The 19,552-nt window shown below is 37.0% G+C and overlaps 2 protein-coding genes across 3 annotated transcripts in view; one reads left to right on the top strand and one right to left on the bottom strand.

The window, feature by feature from the left end:
• Positions 1 to 4,715, top strand: part of LOC112046740 (dnaJ homolog subfamily C member 13) — a 40,454-nt gene extending 35,739 nt beyond the window's left edge. For both annotated transcript variants that reach the window (XM_052887662.1, XM_024083506.2), the window contains one exon: positions 889 to 4,715. In XM_052887662.1, the coding sequence (XP_052743622.1) occupies positions 889 to 962 (74 nt within the window). In that variant the 3' untranslated portion in view covers positions 963 to 4,715. The remainder of the gene's footprint in view (positions 1 to 888) is intronic.
• Positions 4,716 to 6,137: 1,422 nt separating this feature from the next.
• The window catches only part of LOC112046739 (tyrosine-protein kinase receptor torso), a 29,261-nt gene continuing 15,846 nt past the window's right edge, over positions 6,138 to 19,552 (bottom strand). The window contains exons 8-16 of the mRNA XM_052887672.1: positions 18,992 to 19,109; positions 12,596 to 12,738; positions 12,125 to 12,314; positions 11,875 to 12,040; positions 10,705 to 10,941; positions 10,189 to 10,371; positions 9,369 to 9,506; positions 8,428 to 8,613; positions 6,138 to 7,884 (exon numbers count right to left, since the gene is read on the bottom strand). Coding sequence (XP_052743632.1) covers positions 7,794 to 7,884; positions 8,428 to 8,613; positions 9,369 to 9,506; positions 10,189 to 10,371; positions 10,705 to 10,941; positions 11,875 to 12,040; positions 12,125 to 12,314; positions 12,596 to 12,738; positions 18,992 to 19,109 — 1,452 coding nt within the window. The 3' untranslated portion in view covers positions 6,138 to 7,793. The remainder of the gene's footprint in view (positions 7,885 to 8,427; positions 8,614 to 9,368; positions 9,507 to 10,188; positions 10,372 to 10,704; positions 10,942 to 11,874; positions 12,041 to 12,124; positions 12,315 to 12,595; positions 12,739 to 18,991; positions 19,110 to 19,552) is intronic.

The raw sequence follows: 19,552 nt of genomic DNA, 5'->3' as shown, positions 1-19,552 counted from the left end.
ATAAGTGCTGTAGGCTCCTTAATGTGACCTCAGCGGCTTCACCAGGTGGTTTGGGTGAGCGCAAAATCATCGCCTGATAGGACCTGGACGCAGAAACATAATAGATGGGCGGAACGAGCCTCTAAGGGCGACTCTTCTCCTCTGACACTCTGTGACAGCTATTGTGAACCTTAAGTCGTCGTTATCGACCCATATACAGCTGTATACACTGCTGAGCTCGAGTCTCCTCTCAAAATGAGAGGGGTTAGGCCAATAGTCCACCACGCTGCCCCAATGCGGATTGGCAGACTTCACACACGCAGAGAATTAAGAAATTCTCTGGTGTGCAGGTTTTCTCACGATGTTTTCCTTCACCGTTTGAGACACATGATATTTAATTTCTTATAATGCACACAATTGAAAAGTTGGGAGGTGCATGCCCCGGACCGTAATCGAACCCACACCCTCCGGAATCGGAGGCAGAGGTCATATCCACTGGGCTTCACGGCTCTCCTTAAGTAGTACCTATTAATAAGATCCTTAGTAACAATATGCGATGGATAAATGATTGGGACAGTTGCCTTAACCTATTAACGTACTCACCAAGGCTCTATGTTGTAAGACCACTAATTTGTTATCCTCGAGCTGGGATTGTTTATTTTATAAGAAACTTTCAACATATCATAGCCCAACCCAGACCCAGCTCTTCAACCTATGACCTTGTGATCCGAAGTCAAAAGTCAGTAAACAACAAGGCAGTTGATCGACTGTTTTGATATCAAGGATGAGTGGGTGCCCCGAAATGGGAGCCCTTGAGGCGCCGCTACGTTACTATAAGTAAGCTTGTGTGCGTGTCGGCAAGTGTAATTAGCTCTTACACTATTAACATATTCCTGTCTCCATTTGCAGCGGCGCCGCAGACGGCGGGGTACCTGTCGGCGCCGCCATCCGCTCCGCCGGCGCACCCGCCGCCGCTCGACTGACCGACTCACCACCTCTCACACCTCACACCTCACACACCTCACACCTCTCACACCTCGCACACCTCAGTCACTGTCCACTGGAGCGATTATTGCTTACTGGTACAGAGATCTCATGTATTTCATTACTTTAATTTACGGTAATATGTGTGTTATAGCGAGTAAATGGTGAAAAATGTCTTAATATGAATGAACGTGCATTGTTTTCTTATATGCGTACGTGCGTATGTACGTCTGTACGTCCATGCGTGTTCACCAACTTTAAAGTTTGGAGTGACATATTCGTGTTTGATACAGTGCCCTCTTATGTTGTAATTATAGTACCTTATTATAGTCTCGTGAATATATATTTTTTTATTCTTTACAAGTAAGCCCTTGACTACAATCTGATGGTAAATGATGATGCAATCTAAGATGGAACTTGTTATTATTGTGTGATAAATGAAATTTGAATTTGATACACCCACTGCTTTAATTTTGAAATTTCTATATTTATTTATCTTCTGAAGCTACATCATTCAAAATTTATAAAGGACAAAACAAAACTATAGTAGTTCAGTGGTGGATTTTTGATCGTAGGTTCTAGGTCTTACGTCACATCACAATAATATTATAAAGGCGAAAGTTTGTGTGTGTAAGTATATTTGTTCCTCCTATATGCTGCGGCTACTGAAACGAAGCGGATTTTCTAAAATTTTGAATGGAAATACATTTTATCCCGGTTAAAAAATCCCTTAAATTTATTGGTTTAAAAAAGATTTGTTATGAACAGAATTTAAAGCGAATAGAATCGCGGGCGTCCGCTAGTATTTCAATATAGGTGGGCACTGGTAATACCTAATACGATTATTAATAGATTATAGATATTATATACTGTGTAAAGAAACGTTTCTATGTTAATTTAAAAAGCCTAACATTACAAATTATTAAAAATAATATTTAATCTTATGGTTTTCGTTTCATAAAAAAAAGTTGCTTGAAATTATGCTGCAAAAATAATTTTAATTATGTTTAATTTAATGTATTTGTGTTACTTATGATTATGTATTCTAGTTATGAAATAAATAAAACTGGACGATTGTATGTATTTGGTAAACAAAGTAAACTATAAACTGCCCATTTGCGATAACTTTATTAACATTAATAAAAATAATAGCATTATATATAAAAATACGAATTTTTAATGTATTATTATTGCACATTGGCTTAAATATATGTGTATAAAAATATGTTAATTTTAGTTATTTGAATAAATTGTAATATAAATAATTGTTATGTATTGGTATATTGGCGGTTTAGTCTCTACTACTTGCTAGTGCTTCTAATATATTATTAGAAAATATTAAATAATATTAAAAATTATTTTGAATATATTTTTATTTGTATCATAACATACCATATCATTAAAATGATCCAATTTGTTTCAATGTTTTATCATATAAAATTTTATTATATATCTATATTACTACAATCAAAATTGTACTATAAAGTATAGCTAAAGATGCATTTTATATGTAGGAAAATCCAGTATTGGAAGTCCTATTTAAAAAAAAAATACTTTTCCATTAATTCCATAAACACTATAAAACATAAAAATTCCTGTAATGTTACTTAACTTAACTATTTTGTCGGATCGGTAATCTTCTCTCTTAATACAGACTGACTACGGTTTTATAGAGTTAAGCCATTTCTTAATATTTAATTAATGGTTTTATTATTAACTTCCATTCCATGTTTTATTTAGATTGCTTGTGCCGTAGTACACACAGCCAAATATGGTAATTGTTCAAATTTAATTTAACTTTTATTCTATTTGGTGAAAAATTCTAAACTGAATATAAATTGCCTGGAAAAATTACCCATTTTCATAATTTACATATTTTTTTTTTTTTTTTTTTTAATAAAGACTGCCTTCATATTAGTTTATTTTTCCCAGCACTTATGTCGAATTTTTTAACAATGTATGTATTACTATTTTACTGTAATGTATTATTAAAACTATCTTGTTTGGTAAATATAGATTTTTATAGATAATCTCCAATTTATTAGAAAATGTTATGAATACGAAAATCTCAGTTTAAGAAATAAATGAAAAATGGTATTAAATTGGTTTTGAACCAATATTTAACTGACAGACTACCACTCTAATAAGTTGTAAACTGAGAAGTCCTGGGTTCGATCTTATGTCGTATTATGTAAGATGATTGTTATATCACAAGCGAATCATCGGCTTGTTCGTTTTAAACTTTTGTATGTTCAATTACAAATGAAAAAAAAAGTAAAGTACTTTTAAAGTGCAAGCCATGATCTTTTTTTATCTTGCCAAGGCATTAATTTTCAATTAGACTGAAATCATCATCACATATTTCCATGCACGACATACTCATACCATGATTTTTAAACTATATCCCTAAATATGAGAAATATGTTATACATTACCTATGTTTAAAACTTAAATAATTTTAAGCTATACATGGATTGTATGAAAGATTGTCCTGTAAGAATCTTAGTGTGATATTATTATTATGTATATAAAAATTAATATTAATGTTGTATTTACTTTTTAGTCATATCATAGTGTTAAGAAAATTATAGTCTGCGTTTACACTTGTGCTTGAAACGTGTCGGGTAGCGCTTGTCTTTAGTTTGTATATTAAATGGTATATATTATTACAAATTCATTGTATTTTGATTTTCACTCTTATTGAGTGAAATATCAAAAAAAAAAATTCAATGATTGAAAGAATTTCGAATAAAAATTATTTTGTTCAAATCATTTTTATTCAAACAAAATTTAGTGTTAGTAGTTTTAGTTAGTACAACGTCATTAAGGCTGAGTTCAGATATGTATGTATTACCGCACGATTTAAAAGTCATATTTATGGAATCAAACTATAAAAGACAAAGCGGTTGGCAGGTAGAATCAGTAATTATACTATGGCTATGAATCTCTATGCACTAATTTAAAAAACATAGAAGGAATAGCTCCAGGATTAAGTGGCAGTATTAAAATATGACAGGTCTTGGGTTTCATTCCTTCCTTGGACTATAATCGTACTTCCTAGCATTAAAGTGATTATGGATATGGCTAATATTCTTAGAAGGAATTGTAAATCGTGTATATACATGAACTTAGGCTTAATCGCTTGTTGAGATGCAAATAAAGCTTAGTAATTTAACGAATATTTTTGTTTCGTCAACATAAATGGCAAGACTTTCAATATACTTTACTTATTTTATTGGCAAGTCCAATCGTAGATGTGGATATAAAACAAATAAATATAACAAAATCTTTGATTAAATGTTACAATTTTATTTTATTATTGAATTATTTATCATACTTGCAAATGTTATGCTATTAAAATAATCAAGTGATATGTCTTTGTAAATAATGAAGACAAAGCGCTAGCTAAAGACAAACTATGTGTAAACGTATCAAGCAATTTTGTGTTGCTCACAGTACGTCCTAATTATTTTAATGATATGACGAAAACATTGCGGTGGTCATACACAGTGTGTTCCCGGTTTTATAAAGCTTGTAGTGTAAATCTCCAGTTATTATAATTAATTTCTGTTACAAGATAATTTCCTCTACATTGGCTATGAAGTAGTAAATATAAATATAGCCTATGAAAGGGAGGGCAGAGGATTTTAAATATCGATTAAATTAAATAATTATCCACTTGCCACTAATTGGTGTGTGATGGATTTGGCAGGCTGTGCCACTTTCGAAACAAGTTTTCAAAGGCATATTATTATACTAAAAAAAACCGTCGGATGCTCCTTGGATTCACGGGATCGCAGAGAATATTTCTCGTTATACTTTGGCAAAATTGAAAATTATTTCTGCCACTTGTTTGAATGTGATTCGGGAACCGAGTAGTGTGATTTGAGTATTATGTTTTTTTCTAATCTTTTTTAAAATCCTACTTATTTTCTTTCAAAGTTGATTTTGTTCATGAATTTTAAATTATTTTAAACATTTTTCTCATTATTTTTGTTGTAATACCTATAGGCCTATAAAAATAACAACTACTTATTGCATATCAATAATGCAATTTCTTTTTCTTTTTTATCTTAGATTGGCCTACGTATATGTAACCGTGTATGATGATACTAAATTATAAAGCTGGATACACACGTGCGACTAAATGGAATGCTATCTAACGAAGGCAACATGTGATGTAACGGAGAAACTGAATGTTTCATATTTTTATATTTAGATATAAGTTATACATGTGTAATGTAAAGTAATATATGGAATTCACATTATAATAACGGTTTTTATTAATGTCCTTACTAATCTATACAATAAATCTGTATAGTGGTAAATTCTGTACATGAAATATATTTCCAAAATAACTATCAGGGGATGATTCGTGATCGACACTGATGCCAAAAATGCAATCAGTAAAATTTTCGTCGTCTGTCTGTTCGTTATAGAAATAAAAACTACTCGACGGAATTTTACGAAACGGTACAATTATTCTTCATACTCCTGGGCAGGTTATAGTATATTTTTCATCACGCTACGATCAATAGGATCAGAGCAGTGTAGGGAAATGTTGGAAAAACGGGAGAAGTTACTCCATTTTCACAGCGATACTATTGTAAGGGCTGGATTAAAGAGGTCTAAGGGCGGACGAAGTCGCGGGCGTCCGCTAGTATTACAAATAAAATATAAAAATATTATAAAGAGGTAAAGTATGTTGTAACGATCAATTTGGAAAATTCTTTTACTAATAGAATGCCACGTTGTTTGTCATGGGCTTTATGCATATTTTATGAATAATCTTTCTAACAAAAATGGAACCGACTTCAAAGACGTATTTCAGTTATTTTGATTTTAACACAAAACTGCTAAACCGATTTTAATAAAAATGAAATGGGGACCAATATGGAAGTAAGTAGGTATACACTATACACTTTAAACAAAAAAGATTTTCAAAATTGGGTAAGAGGAATTTATGAGATAACAAACATAAAAAAATACGCGTCGAATTGAGTACCTCCTTTTTTTGAAGTCGGTTAAAAATGAGTGGCACTCAAAGAAATCGTCGTTAATAAGGTACAGACGTAGAAAAATGTGTGGGATTAGGTAAATAAATAAAACAGTGAAGTTAGCAATATTTACTATTTTATTCGATAAAATAAACCTTCGAATAAGAAAAGAATCAACAACATACATGTTAATCAAGTTAGTATTATACAATTTTGAATTATTATGGTTTTGGGTATTGATAATATTTACAGCCATTGCGTTCATAGCGAAAATAGGTATTAAATATTTTGTTTAATTTTTATCGTGAATTATTTTATCTATCAAACGCGTTGCATCCGGCGTCATCACTATTTTGATAGTAATCTAAATATAAATTAATTTCTTAACAGTAGGTACATAATTACGAGGACTAGGTATATTTAGTTTATCTAATACGAAGCCAGAGTAAAGATATGACGAAGCTGTGTTAATTTATTAGCTAGGGATTTTTAATTATAATTTTTATCACTAAGAAACCAAATCTTATATAAACAAAATTTCAGGCATGAAAGCTTATTTTTACCTGAATGACGGATGATATTGAATGTGTTTAATATTTAAAAAAAAAATTATAAGATTTAATTCTATGTGTAAATTGATGGCTAAGGAGTAACTTGCCCTTGTTATCTTACATAAAGCATTGACTCCTTTCCTCCCTGAGTCCCTGACCCTGGCCAGAGAATAGTATCACCAGTTTTACGTTGTTAAGCAACAGGCAAGTACACCTACTTATCGGATCCAATTCAAAACACAAAAGTTTTAATCTAAATTATTATTTACGAACCTAACTTATTATTATTTACGAAAACTAATATCTAGCTATTTATACCTAGTAGGTCCGACTATCTAACTATTATTTACATTGCTTAACTGAGATCATGGGAATTCATATTTAGTAAATAACCTACGAGTACATACCTACAACTTATTATATTGTATCAAAAATCATTGCGTGATCGAATCAGAAATGAGGAGATCCGCAGACGAACCAAAGTCACTGACATAGCTCAACGATTCGCGAAGCTGAAGTGGCAATGGGCAGGACACATAGTTCGAAGAGCCGATGGACGTGGCGTGACGTGGATGGTGACCCCGTACCGCGGCAAGCGCAGTGTTGGACCCCCCACTAGGTGGACCGAAGACAAAGCGGGTTGCAGGGAGCCGCTGGCTGCTGGCGGCTCGAGACCGTTTTGTTTGGAAGTCCATGCAAGAGGCCTATGTCCAGCAGTGGAGGTCCATCGGCTGATAATGATGATGATTATGATGAAAAATCATACCTACATATTTTGTTATGGCTGGATACCATATCTATATCACCTGTTAAATTTTGATAGGGGTGATCGAAGTCAAGTAGATATTCATTTTCTGACCATCATAATTAAATGAAATTAGACTTTTTAGCCCGCAAAACCGCTATGGAGCAGCGTGTTGGGCATAAGCTCCATATCCCCTTTCCTATAAGGAGAGAGTTTGGCCGCTAAAAAGGCTGATAATGATGATGATGAGTCTATTTCAAAATTTAGGATCTTTTAATCAAATAAAATAATTTTGATTTTGAAATCATTATTTAAAACAAATGCCTAACTAAGTAGGTACTACTTATATAATTTTGTATTAAGAATTGACAATTTGATTATTAAACCTACTCGTAATCGCCTGATAGTGTTATGTCCATTACGTCCATCCTCGACGAAAGTAAACTTCTACATTTTCGATTTCCGGAAGTCCGTTGAAAATGCGTTCGGATTGATTGTTGCAGTTTAAAGCGCACTCAGCACTAAGTTTTTTCCGGGTCACGTTTGTATGAGAGGCTTGGGCTGCGCTGTGTAGCGGCTGTCAGGCGCTAGAGGGCGCTCGTACAGCTTGCCGTTCCGCCATTTGCCTCTGGAAAAGTAAGTGGTGATAGATATTTAGGTATTTTAGATATATGTACTAAAACGTAGTAAGTTGAAAGAGCTTTTGAAGCACCACTGTCACCAACAAAATTGTATGAAACAAAGCAAAGGGACGCTGTCATTCCAGACACGCAGTGAGGACCGCTCACATAATTTCACATGAGTTCTGTTTTTTGTTAGGAATAAAGATAAGTGGTACGATATTTGAGTAATTGCTGAACGTAAAATACACCTTCAATATAACTTAAAATGTAGCTTCCTCCATATCCATATATAGTTAATTGTAGGTACGTAATATGCATTGTATAATGCCCAATATTGCGTGTTTTAGCCAGCAGCTCGTGCAGCGAAGAGAACGTGGCCTTGCAGTGTTGTGCAAACACTCACCCAGTGGCGTGCACTTCATAGATGCAAAAATACACTGCCTACCTGGTCTCAATACAAACTTATGTTGGACAGGAAATTTTCCATTTTTTATCTATAGTGCATGCCCTAGTTAAAACCCTTTTACCCAGCACGTCATTGCACTTACCTCAACAAGTTCCTCACGTACTGACTGAGCGGCAGACTCGGCGCGCCGTCGTCCGGCACCAGCAGCGTCAGCGACAGGTAGTGGTCGGCGCTGGCCGTCAGTAGCTCGTCCAGCGCCTCGTGCAGCTCGGTGAAGCTAGGCCGGGAGCGCGGCCGTTGGTTCCAGCACGCCAGCATCAGTTCGTATCTGGTTTAAGATGTTTATTTTTCTCAAAAGAATTACATTAAATTCGCTTATATGAGAAATACAATTTATTCACGTGATGTACAGACTAATTAGATTTAAATTTTACAGACAAAAAATCTAAATAAATAAAATGCTAAAAAAAATGCGGGTAGTTTTAAAATTACATGTTTGTTACGTTTGTTGTATCTGCGACACACACAAAGCTGTACCTACTTACATATACGAGTATACTAAGATCGATATAGAATTGAAACCCGGCTTTCTGACACAGCGGCCCATCTGATGTTTACACTAGAGGTGTTCAAATATTGTATTTTTTTTATTCAATGGCAATTTAACCCTCGACTGCGATCTCATCTTATGTTAAGTGCCTATTTGGATGGAAGAGTTACGAGTTTTGTCTACTCATACCTTTGACGGATTCTACGATCGTTGCCGGTTAGGAGGTAAACGCACATCTTTGTGAAAATAGATTAACTTAATTTAATATTTTTTTAAGTACTGGTCTTGTACTTGGAAGTTAGAACAAATTAGTTTGGATCGTGCCGCGATGCCGGAACCAGCATGACCAAGGGCCCCGTATGTGTTCGAAACTAGTCGGGCATACTCCGACCTAATATCACGTGATTTTAGCCGTGTTTCATAATCAATTAATTAGAACAAGTTAATAAAAATTTACCTAGTCATAAATAAATGTACAGTTTTCCACTCATCATTCGCTCGTTCCGTTAACATCATACGAATAAGAAACTCACACAGGAGTGCTGCAGTTGGGCGGGCGCGGCAACCGGTGCCCCGAGGCCAGCAGACGCGGCAGCTGCGAGGCGCTGACTCCGGTGTAGGGCGCGCCGCCCACCGTCACCACTTCCCACATCACTACGCCGAACGACCATCTGACAACAAACCATTTCTAGTTAATAAAAAAATACACATTAGTACAATATATTCATCGAACATACTAACGTCATGTCCCGGAAAAATCCAGAGTTTTAAGAGAACGCAGTTGCTAGTAATAAATGAGTCTGCAAAAATGTCTAGCCAGTAACTCAAGGGTTCTAGACGTAGACTTACTCAATGACGAATGTACCTATTTATCTATATATAGCTCAAAACCTAGCCTATGTGTTAATCCACAGTAAAATCTATTTCCATTCCAAATTTCAGCCAAATTGCTTCAGTAGTTGCGGCGTTAAATAGTAACAAACTTCCAAACAAACAAATTAAGTAGGATAAACAAATACATTTTCGCTTTTAAAATAATAAAAGAGTTAGGTGAAAAACAAATCAGTCATACAAAAGACATCAACGCGTTTTTATCTGCTTTTATTTTGTTTGATCATCGGTATGGAAGTCCTGGTGGACTTTTTGATATTTTAGCATTCTAAAAGTTGTCTCAAAACCTACATACATATAATAATTTCCTACAACTTTTGTTTTAATTTTTTTATAAGTTAAATCTTTTTTGAGATAGAGGGCGGAGAGTGCGTTGTTATGTTGTATGTCAATATTGTAGGTATACGAGTAGGTCTTCCAGAATTTCAAAAATATATATGAATTATAATAAAAAAATCATACACATCAGATTTTGTCGTGTAAATTCGATGCGTCAAAGACTCCAAAGCCATCCACTTCACTGGCAACTTGCCATTACTCTTTTGTTTGTACTGATTCTCTTGATACACGTCTCTCGAGAGGCCAAAATCCGCTATTTTCAGAGTCTTATCTGCAGTAACCAATATGTTTCTAGCTGCCAGATCCCTGTTTTTAAAAAATAAAGTTTTCATTAATTTTATTTTACAAAATATTTAAGACTGTTTAAAGTGTTTTTCAGATAGCATGGGTACGGTGACAGTCGCCTGTATGACGTTTATAATATGTACAATTATCGTGAATCGTAGCAAACTTACTAGAGTGAGAAAAAAAGAACTGTAGTGTTATGTAGACAAAACAATTGTACTTTTAACATTTAATTAGACCGACACTAATCAAGAGTTACTAAAGTTACAAAGTGTGCTAACAGTATTGGCATGTGTTGTCCCTTAGATAGGTTTGGAACCAAAAGTTTAATATGCGATAACAGTTATAAATCACCTGTGAACAAGTCTGTTTGAAGATAGAAACTCCATGCCCATGGCAATTTGTCGGCAGAATGAGAGTAAGTCGAGCCAAGTGAGCTCAGTGTCACAGATTCCTTCAACTTCGTAGAGACGGTTCGAGACATAGTTTGAGTTTGGTTTGTTCTTGAAGTGGTCGTAGCGATAGTTGTTCTCCTTGTTGTTGTTGCAGTACTTGACGTTACGCCGCGACACCATGAGGTCCCATGAGCATCTGGTTACATCAAATATAATTATAATTTAGAAGATGATATTTAAATATAATATTATAGTTTTTATTTAATCTCTCATTTATTTACTTGTCAATTTTTTTGGAGTTTACTCCTCAAGAATCGATTTTTCATATATAACCCCGTTATGAAAAAAATACGGGCAGTAAAATTTGATAAACGAATAATAGCATTAAGTTTTTTGTACGCTATCTAGTCTGCGCATCTTTCACCGTACGCTGCCGCCAATGGCGGGCGCACACGCAAAGGCCTGCTGCTCCTCGGTTACGCACCTTTCACCTTTAACGCGTATTTATTGAGACTATATAATGTATGCTGCGGGGCAACATACACCTATTTAGACAGTCGATCTGAAAGAGTAAACTCCATTCGTGCATCGGAGCTAACACACAGTTTTATTTTAATTTTAATCATGTAAACAGAATACAAAACACCATTAAAAATTATAAATAAAAAACAATTAAACCGTCCCGCTGCGTAACATTTGAGTGTCCAAGCAACTGGTGGAAGGGTGAGAAATCTCCTTAAAATAAGCGCGCGCTGTCTCAAGAATCACTGCCTTTTGTATCCGACCCTTGATCCAACTCGCGCCGACATTCTTCATCAGCTCCTAGTAATAGTGTACCTGAGGTAGGTGAGCAGGTCCCCGCGGCTGCAGTACTCGGCCACGATGAGCGGGCGGCGGGCGCTGCAGCAGCCCACGAGGCTCACCACGTTGGGGTGCGCGCCCACGCTCTTCATCAGCTCCTAGTACATGATACGAGTATGTACCTGAGGTAGGTGAGCAGGTCCCCGCGGCTGCAGTACTCGGCCACGATGAGCGGGCGGCGGGCGCTGCAGCAGCCCACGAGGCTCACCACGTTGGGGTGCGCGCCCACGCTCTTCATCAGCTCCTAGTACATGATACGAGTATGTACCTGAGGTAGGTGAGCAGGTCCCCACGGCTGCAGTACTCGGCCACGATGAGCGGGCGGCGGGCGCTGCAGCAGCCCACGAGGCTCACCACGTTGGGGTGCGCGCCCACGCTCTTCATTAGTTCCATTTCTGTACGGAACGAGCGAATCTCCTCCAGGGATGGGAAATCTAATAAAAAAGCTTAATGTTTTTATGGAAGCGAATAATATACTTGATTTTTTAAATTTTAATGGAATTTAAATACGCACTAACCTTTAAGCATTTTGACAGCCACGTTCTTGTTACCAGGCGCCAGGGTGCCCCGTCGCACTACGCCGAAGGCTCCTTCGCCGATGACCTCGTGCAGCAGCAGGCGGTCCTCACTCACTTCCCATTGGTCCTCGGAGACTGATTCCGGGCCACCAGTGTCTTTGTGGAATTCTTCTGATATCTCAAGGATTCCCTGTCGAACGAGATAACAATAAACAAGGCGTCATTAAAAACGATGCCACTGATGTATTAGATTAAAATTCGTTCAAAATTATCTCACTCTCTTTGTGTTAGAGTCAATTACTGATTTCAAATAATAAGGAAAATATTTACAGTTTCGCCTGTTCTTCTTCTTATTTTGTTTTACTGTCGTATGTAGGTAGTTATATAAACGTATCACCAAAGACTATATCTTATCTACTTGTTTCACAATTACGAGCTACATAAAATAAAATGGTTAAGATTATGGCTCACCGGGAAATACGTTTTGGAGTACTTAGTGGCGAGCCTCTTGCGCACGTAGTATATGAACATGAGCAACGTCATCACTGTGAGGAGGCCCGCCGCGCACACCGCGCCCAGCATGAGGCCCGGCGACGTGGGGGCGGCCTCGCGAACTGCAACCAGTAGGTAGTACATCACTTCTGTCAACTTCTACGTCAACCACATTGCATATGTAACTCAAAAAGTAAAGCTGATTATTGTGTACATTTAGCGCATCTGCTGGCAGTGGTATGAATGGTGTACTATAACGTAACTATCCCATCCGAGAACTGGCGTGCACAAGGTTTAGTTATCAACTAGGGTAGGCACTGTGGAAAATGGAAAATTATTTTTCCAATAAAGGATCGTTATGAATTCAGGAGTCAGGAAACTATAGGCAACACTTTTAGTGTTCCAAGCATGTCCTGCAAAGTGTTGCTCTTATTACAGAAGACAATTTCATCCGATAGGCCATTTATTTAATGTTTGAAAAGATTATCAACCTCGTTTGTGCTATCTTTAGATATCAAGAAAGTAACAGATTATTTAGGTGTTCGAGCCTTCAGCTTGATCCACTTACGAGATTACCCTCCAAATTTTGCCCGTTTGCAGTGTTCCTACCCTACATTTCATTGGGTAAAAGAGGTTTTGACATAACATCACGCCGTCATCCGCCGGCATGTCGCTTGACAGTTGTCAATGTCAATCAGTACGTCTTCAAATTTTGTTAAGTGAGCAGTGTTAAATGTGAATATTAATAAATAGTGATAGTGCACAGTGGAATATTTTTGTCAACGGTCTAGTTAGATGAGAGATTATTCTCAATTCTAAGCGAATACCCGCTCTCCGGACGGTAGACTCGCTGGATAGACCTAGTTACCAAATGGAGACAGTAACGAAAAAATCGTAGCCATCTTGTACGACCGATGTGTATTGTTCGCTGTCGAGTGTCCACGTGACTCCCGACAAGCTTTTTCATCTTAGCGAATGCCCGCTCTTCGGACGGCAGACTTGCTATGTAGATCTATACTGAATGAGAGTTTTTCTCTTTTTCATCTTAGCGAATGCCCGCTCTTCGGACGGCAGACTCGCTGTATAGTCCTACTGAATGATGAGCAGATGACGTCCCACCTGGGACGTCGTCTGAGACGTCGGCTGAGACGTCGGCTGCTCAGACTACGGCTGAGACGTCGGCCGAGATGTCGGCTGCGCAGACGTCAGCTGAGACGTCGGCTGCTCAGACGTCGGCTGAGACGTCGGCCGAGATGTCGGCTGCGCAGACGTCAGCTGAGACGTCGGCTGCTCAGACGTCGGCTGAGACGTCAGCCGAGATGTCGGCTGAGACGTCGGCTGCTCAGACGTCGGCTGAGACGTCGGCTGATTAGACGTCGGCTGAGACGTCGGCTGCTCAGACGTCGGCTGTGACGTCGGCTGTACAGACGTCGGCTGAGACGTCGGGTGTACAGACGTCGGCTGAGACGTCGGCTGTACAGACGTCGGCTGAGACGTCGGCTGTGCAGACGTCGGCTGTGCAGACGTCGGCTGTGCAGACGTCGGCCGCAAAGACGTCGGCTGCTCAGACGTTGGCTGAGGTGTCGTTTAATGGGACTTCATCTGAGATGTCGGCTGACGTGTTGTCTGAGATGTCGGCTGATTCGCTGATTGAGACATTGTCTAAAATATCGGCTGACGCGTCGTCTGGGATGTTGACCAACGCGTCGCCTGGAATGTCGGCTGCACGGCTGATTCGCTAACTGAGACGTCATCTGAGTTGTCCGTCGATGCTTTGGCTGAGACGGCCGGCGTTTACGATGCCTATTTGTCAGCTATTTGCTATTTGCTTGTCCTTTAAGTGACCTCTGACAGCTGCCTTGTCGGCTGCGCGCCTGAAGTCTAAGGCGCGTATTTGGGTACTTTTCAATTACCAGGGTCCCTGAACGTCAGTAATCAGCTTAATGACGATCTTTATAGATCATGGAATACATAACGTATGTAAACTCAAGTTGATTGGGAGTCTTTAAGAAAGTTATAAATGCTTGATGAATTTTTATTATCAATATTGAAGCTCCTTGGTAACACATTAAACCTGGATGTGTTCGAAGAAAAGATTTCAGTGGAATATGAAAATTACGCGTTTACTGCGTTTCACTATACCTACTCTCCATCTACCGCATGTTTATAGTGTCTAAAGCTCGCATGGGCTTAGAGAACGCAAAAGCATACTTATCATTTGAAGCTAACATAATTATTTAACTACTGCTGTGAGTCCTGATTTATTTCCTACTTTCAACAATGAAACAAATCTTTCTGATCGATGCATACGATAATAGGTTCTTTAAAACGGATGTTCTTTGTCCTTACTGCCCTTCCTCTATTTTGAGAGGCTTTGTATATTTTTAACCGACTTCCAAAAAGGAGGAGGTTGGTAATACGACACTGGCTTGGCACCGCCTTCAAACTGATCAGAAGGTAGCACATAGGTAGGATGTTATTTTTTGCTTTTTAGTTAAAGTTATTTTTTGAGTTGGAAGTCGGTTGAATTTTTTTTTATAAGAGATCCAGTTGATGGCCTTCCTTATGGACGAAGTTGCCTCGTCTTGACTGTATCGGAAGAAAAATTTACTTTGCACAGAAAGTTTATTGGAGCAACGTAATAAAATCTTAGAACCAAGCATCATACAATGTTATTAGAGTATATAAATACTGAATGTTGTTGGATTGCTCCCGTTCAGTTAGAAGATTATCTTAGCAAGACAAGCAAGACTAGGAAACTAATCTTTTTATTTTGATAAATACTTTATCTTAAAGCAAAATGGGACATGCAGTAAAAATTCCTAGCCAAGCAAGGATATCATTCCCAGAAGCTTCGCGAATATTCGAATATACAACAACAGTCCAGTCTTCACTTGACTGAAGATAATACTAAATAGTGCATTAGCAAAGATGACCCCGCGTTCACAGACAATCACTTCATAATGCAGTGACAGTGACAGTAAATGTTGCACTTCAGATACTCGTGATACATGACTGCACTTTAGATACAAAAAGGGTGGAAATCATACAATGCCTGAGACCTATATATAAAGCCTCAAATAAGAGATTCCACAATCTTTTGCAATGTATTTCACTGTACAACACCCATTTAGCCACCGAAAGTCAACTGGCTTTATCATATTAAAATGCAAGATGTAATAAATAAATATTTTCCGGTATGGGTTAGTCATTATTGGCTAGATACTTGGCTCACACATAAAGGCTCGGGTTCGATTCCCGGTACAAGACCCAATTAAAACAGATCACTCCATAGAAGCTCTGGCTCGAGAAAATGTCCACGAACTAAATATGAGAAGGAAAAATAAATAAATTATATTTGAAGTCAGAAAAGATCTTAGTGCTCAAAATATTCATGCACTTAATTAAGTGTGCCTGGATCTAAAATTACACTTTGTTTGCATTTCTTCTCTAAGTTTGTCAATCTGTCATATATGATAGATTTAAAATTAATCTATGGAAATTTTTTCATATAATACATATATTGTGGGGAAATTAAGAGAGTTAGGAACGAATAAATATTTCCTTCTCCTTCAAGGGGAAAATATGGCCGTATTAATTAATTACTCTTGCCCACAAAAGCTTATTTGATTTGCCGATACAATCATTCCGTCGCTTTATATATCTTGAATGTACAGGCAAAGGTATCACAAGCCACATCTTTCCCTGCCTCATAGACGGTTTCTGTTCTTAAACTTTTGAAAAATGTCTACTTTGTAGAATGATAACTCTGTATAGATTTGGTAATGGATATATATTTAGCTAAGTAATTCAGATTTCATCCTACCTATACTTAGTTAATTTACTTATAGATGATATTCTTTTTAACAACGATTCAAGCATACTGCCTCTATTCATCACATAGGTGGTAGATACAGCTACCCAATATTGGGTGGTATCTATATAAACTATCGAAAATTCAATCTCATGCCAACACAAATAGGAAAATCGCCTGTATGTCGCCAAAGACAGTACAAAAGAACAGTCAAGAAATGCTACTTACTCATAAAGAAATTTCGCTGGTGGGCATGGTGGCTTGAAACTGTTATAGTAGTGTATAATATTTATAAATTATGCATGCTCCTCGCCTCATTCAGTATACATTATACAATATATCTACATACGTATTAGAGAAGACCATCTACTTGAAATTTTATAACATCAGATGCAGTAGGATTCAGTAGAGAACTATAAGAAACTTAATATTCATAAACAGTTTCTAAAATGAACGGCAACATGTTTGACACAAGCTTAAAGAGATATTATGGATTGTATTGGATTTTCTATGAGAGAGAGAGTGAGAAAGGACCTTAGATAGAAAAAACTGTATGCAATATTTCAAGAAGATAACAAATATATAAATCTATACCTCTTTGCATTAAGCAGTAAATTCTAGATTTAGCTAACCAACTTCAAATATACCTAAGCCAGGTACTTTTCTGGGATTATAGACGGGTCTATACCGATTATTAGAATTGCTAGATTAAATTCTAAAGTTACGAAGCTCTTCAGACAACATTCAAGGTGATGGAAAAATCAGAAGTAGACTTGTTTACCAGTACAAGGGCAGTGATCTAACCAATCTAAAATATGATTGCTTTTCTAGTATTGTCCATTCGTCGACGTCTTCAGCAAAGACTTAAACTAAAGACTGTGGTGGCTCCAGATAGGAGAGAAAGTTTATGATATTCCTCTTCTCCAGGTCTCCATTGTACCAGAGAACCAAGAGCCAACCATTTACAATTAACAATCTAACATTTCTTTCGCGAGTACCAACAGGTCACATTCAGTAACATATTGTATGTGCTTGCTGTACTACTAAGGTCCTTGGCAACAGAGGACAGAATATTTTAGAAACAGCTTGGCGTAAATTCACAATTAATACGTGTAATCAAGCCTGGATATGTTGGAATGGGTTAACAGTTAGATCCTACTTCGGTAGGACTTCATTTTAGCAAATACTTAATAAATAAATCAGAACTCGTACTCAGAACTATTGATCTTTAGAAATCCTTAGTCAAATAGGTTTATAAACCCAAAAATTATCGAGTAGATAATTACCTAGGTACTTGATCAACCTAAAGTTAGACTAGCATTGAAACCAATTTTAAAACCAAAACCTCTAACATGGTTGGTCACCTATGAGTCTATTTAAATACTCAACTGATAGCTTATTTTAAGTAGCATGTCATGACTTCTTGTTTTTATCTTGAGTGGAGAGTTCATGTTTTGACTATACACAGTACGGTTCTGACAAAATACAGATCAAACATTGGTTTGGTTAACTTTATGTAGTCAGAGGGCTATATCTATTAGTACAAACTGATATTACAAATTTGTTATATTTGGGTAAAGAAATTATTGGACATGTCAATGAATCTGGTTTGTTTGTTATGTCTAGCAGAAGACAAAGATTAAAGTAGCTGCTCGCAGTCATTTCGGTATAACTGCGAAGCTTATTGAAATTAGCACGTTTTCAACTTTCTCAGATAATTTTAAAAGCATCTGTAAATACAGATTTAATAAAATACAATAGAAATTTAAAGTAGGTAGTCAATATATCTACGCTGTCTTGAAGAAGTTCCTCAGATGTTTTGAGGTTTACTTTACTACTTTACAGCATTAAGTGCAGCATATTTACACCAATTTAAATGAATATATGGGTTGTATAGGTTTTGTTTTTACCATTAAATAAAATATCAATTAATAAAAATATGTGTGTTACTTTTGGGTGAAATCTACATTAATAACTGTGATTAATTAAATGACAATAATTTTAATATCAATTAAATTTGATATCTAGTTAAGTACTTCAGAGATGAGAAAAATATTTTGTCTCTATGATAATCACTGATAATATACTGATTTATATACTGATAATTTAAACGTCGTTGATCATTAATTTACATGTATAATGATTATCATTTCTTTTACTATCATAAAAATGGTCATCACAGTACGCCTTGCCATCGCCGGCAGAATATAAACACATCTCGTAAGTGGATCAAGCTGAAGGCTCGAACACCTAAATATAACCGTTTTCCCCCCAAAGGGCAGAAAACGATTATTTAGGTTTCAGCCGAAGCTTGATCCACTAAAATTTCATGCCTTGCCGGCTTACGAGAGTACTGATTGACATTGACAACTGTCAAGCGACATGCCGGCGGATGACGGCGTGATGTTATGTCAAAACCTCTTTTACCCAATGAAATGTAGGGTAGGAACACTGCAAACGGGCAAAATTTGGAGGGTAATCTCGTAAGTGGATCAAGCTTCGGCTGAAACCTAAATAATCGTTTTCTGCCCTTTGGGGGGAAAACGGTTATATTTAGTTACCAGGGAATATGTTTCTTTTATTCGCTACAGCTGGTTTCTTGCCAGAAACTATCGCCTCCACAGACACGTTGTAAACCCCTTTGCCTTTTACGTTTGCGAAGATTACCTCCGTCTCGTTCTGTAGGTAGGTACATTAGAACATTATTTATCTTTGAAATTGCAATAAAATAAAAAAAAAAACAACTAAGCAAGTGTGCTCGATGTAGACAATCAGACAGAACAGAACTTATAAATGAGATTGTATCGATACCGCTCGACAAAACATCATTCTTTGCGGCTTGTCCAGACTAACCGACGCCCCGCGATTTCATCGGAGCAGTTCTCGTTTCGGTGGATATACGAGGCCTATGACACTAGCCGACGCCCCGCGTTTCAACCGCATAGTTGCTGTTTCGGTGAGAATATGGGGATAAAATATATACATGACAATCACAAATAACGTGTCTTTTTAGTGGCAACAGAATTTTCAAAATCGGTTCCGTAGATGCAGAGATTATCCTCTAAAACACCACAAACTTAACCTCTTTATAATATTAGTATAGAGTATAAATTAGTATAGAA

This window comes from Bicyclus anynana, chromosome 20, assembly GCF_947172395.1.
Source record: "Bicyclus anynana chromosome 20, ilBicAnyn1.1, whole genome shotgun sequence".
Lineage (NCBI taxonomy): Eukaryota > Metazoa > Arthropoda > Insecta > Lepidoptera > Nymphalidae > Bicyclus > Bicyclus anynana.
This window is presented reverse-complemented; position numbering and strand designations above follow the sequence as displayed.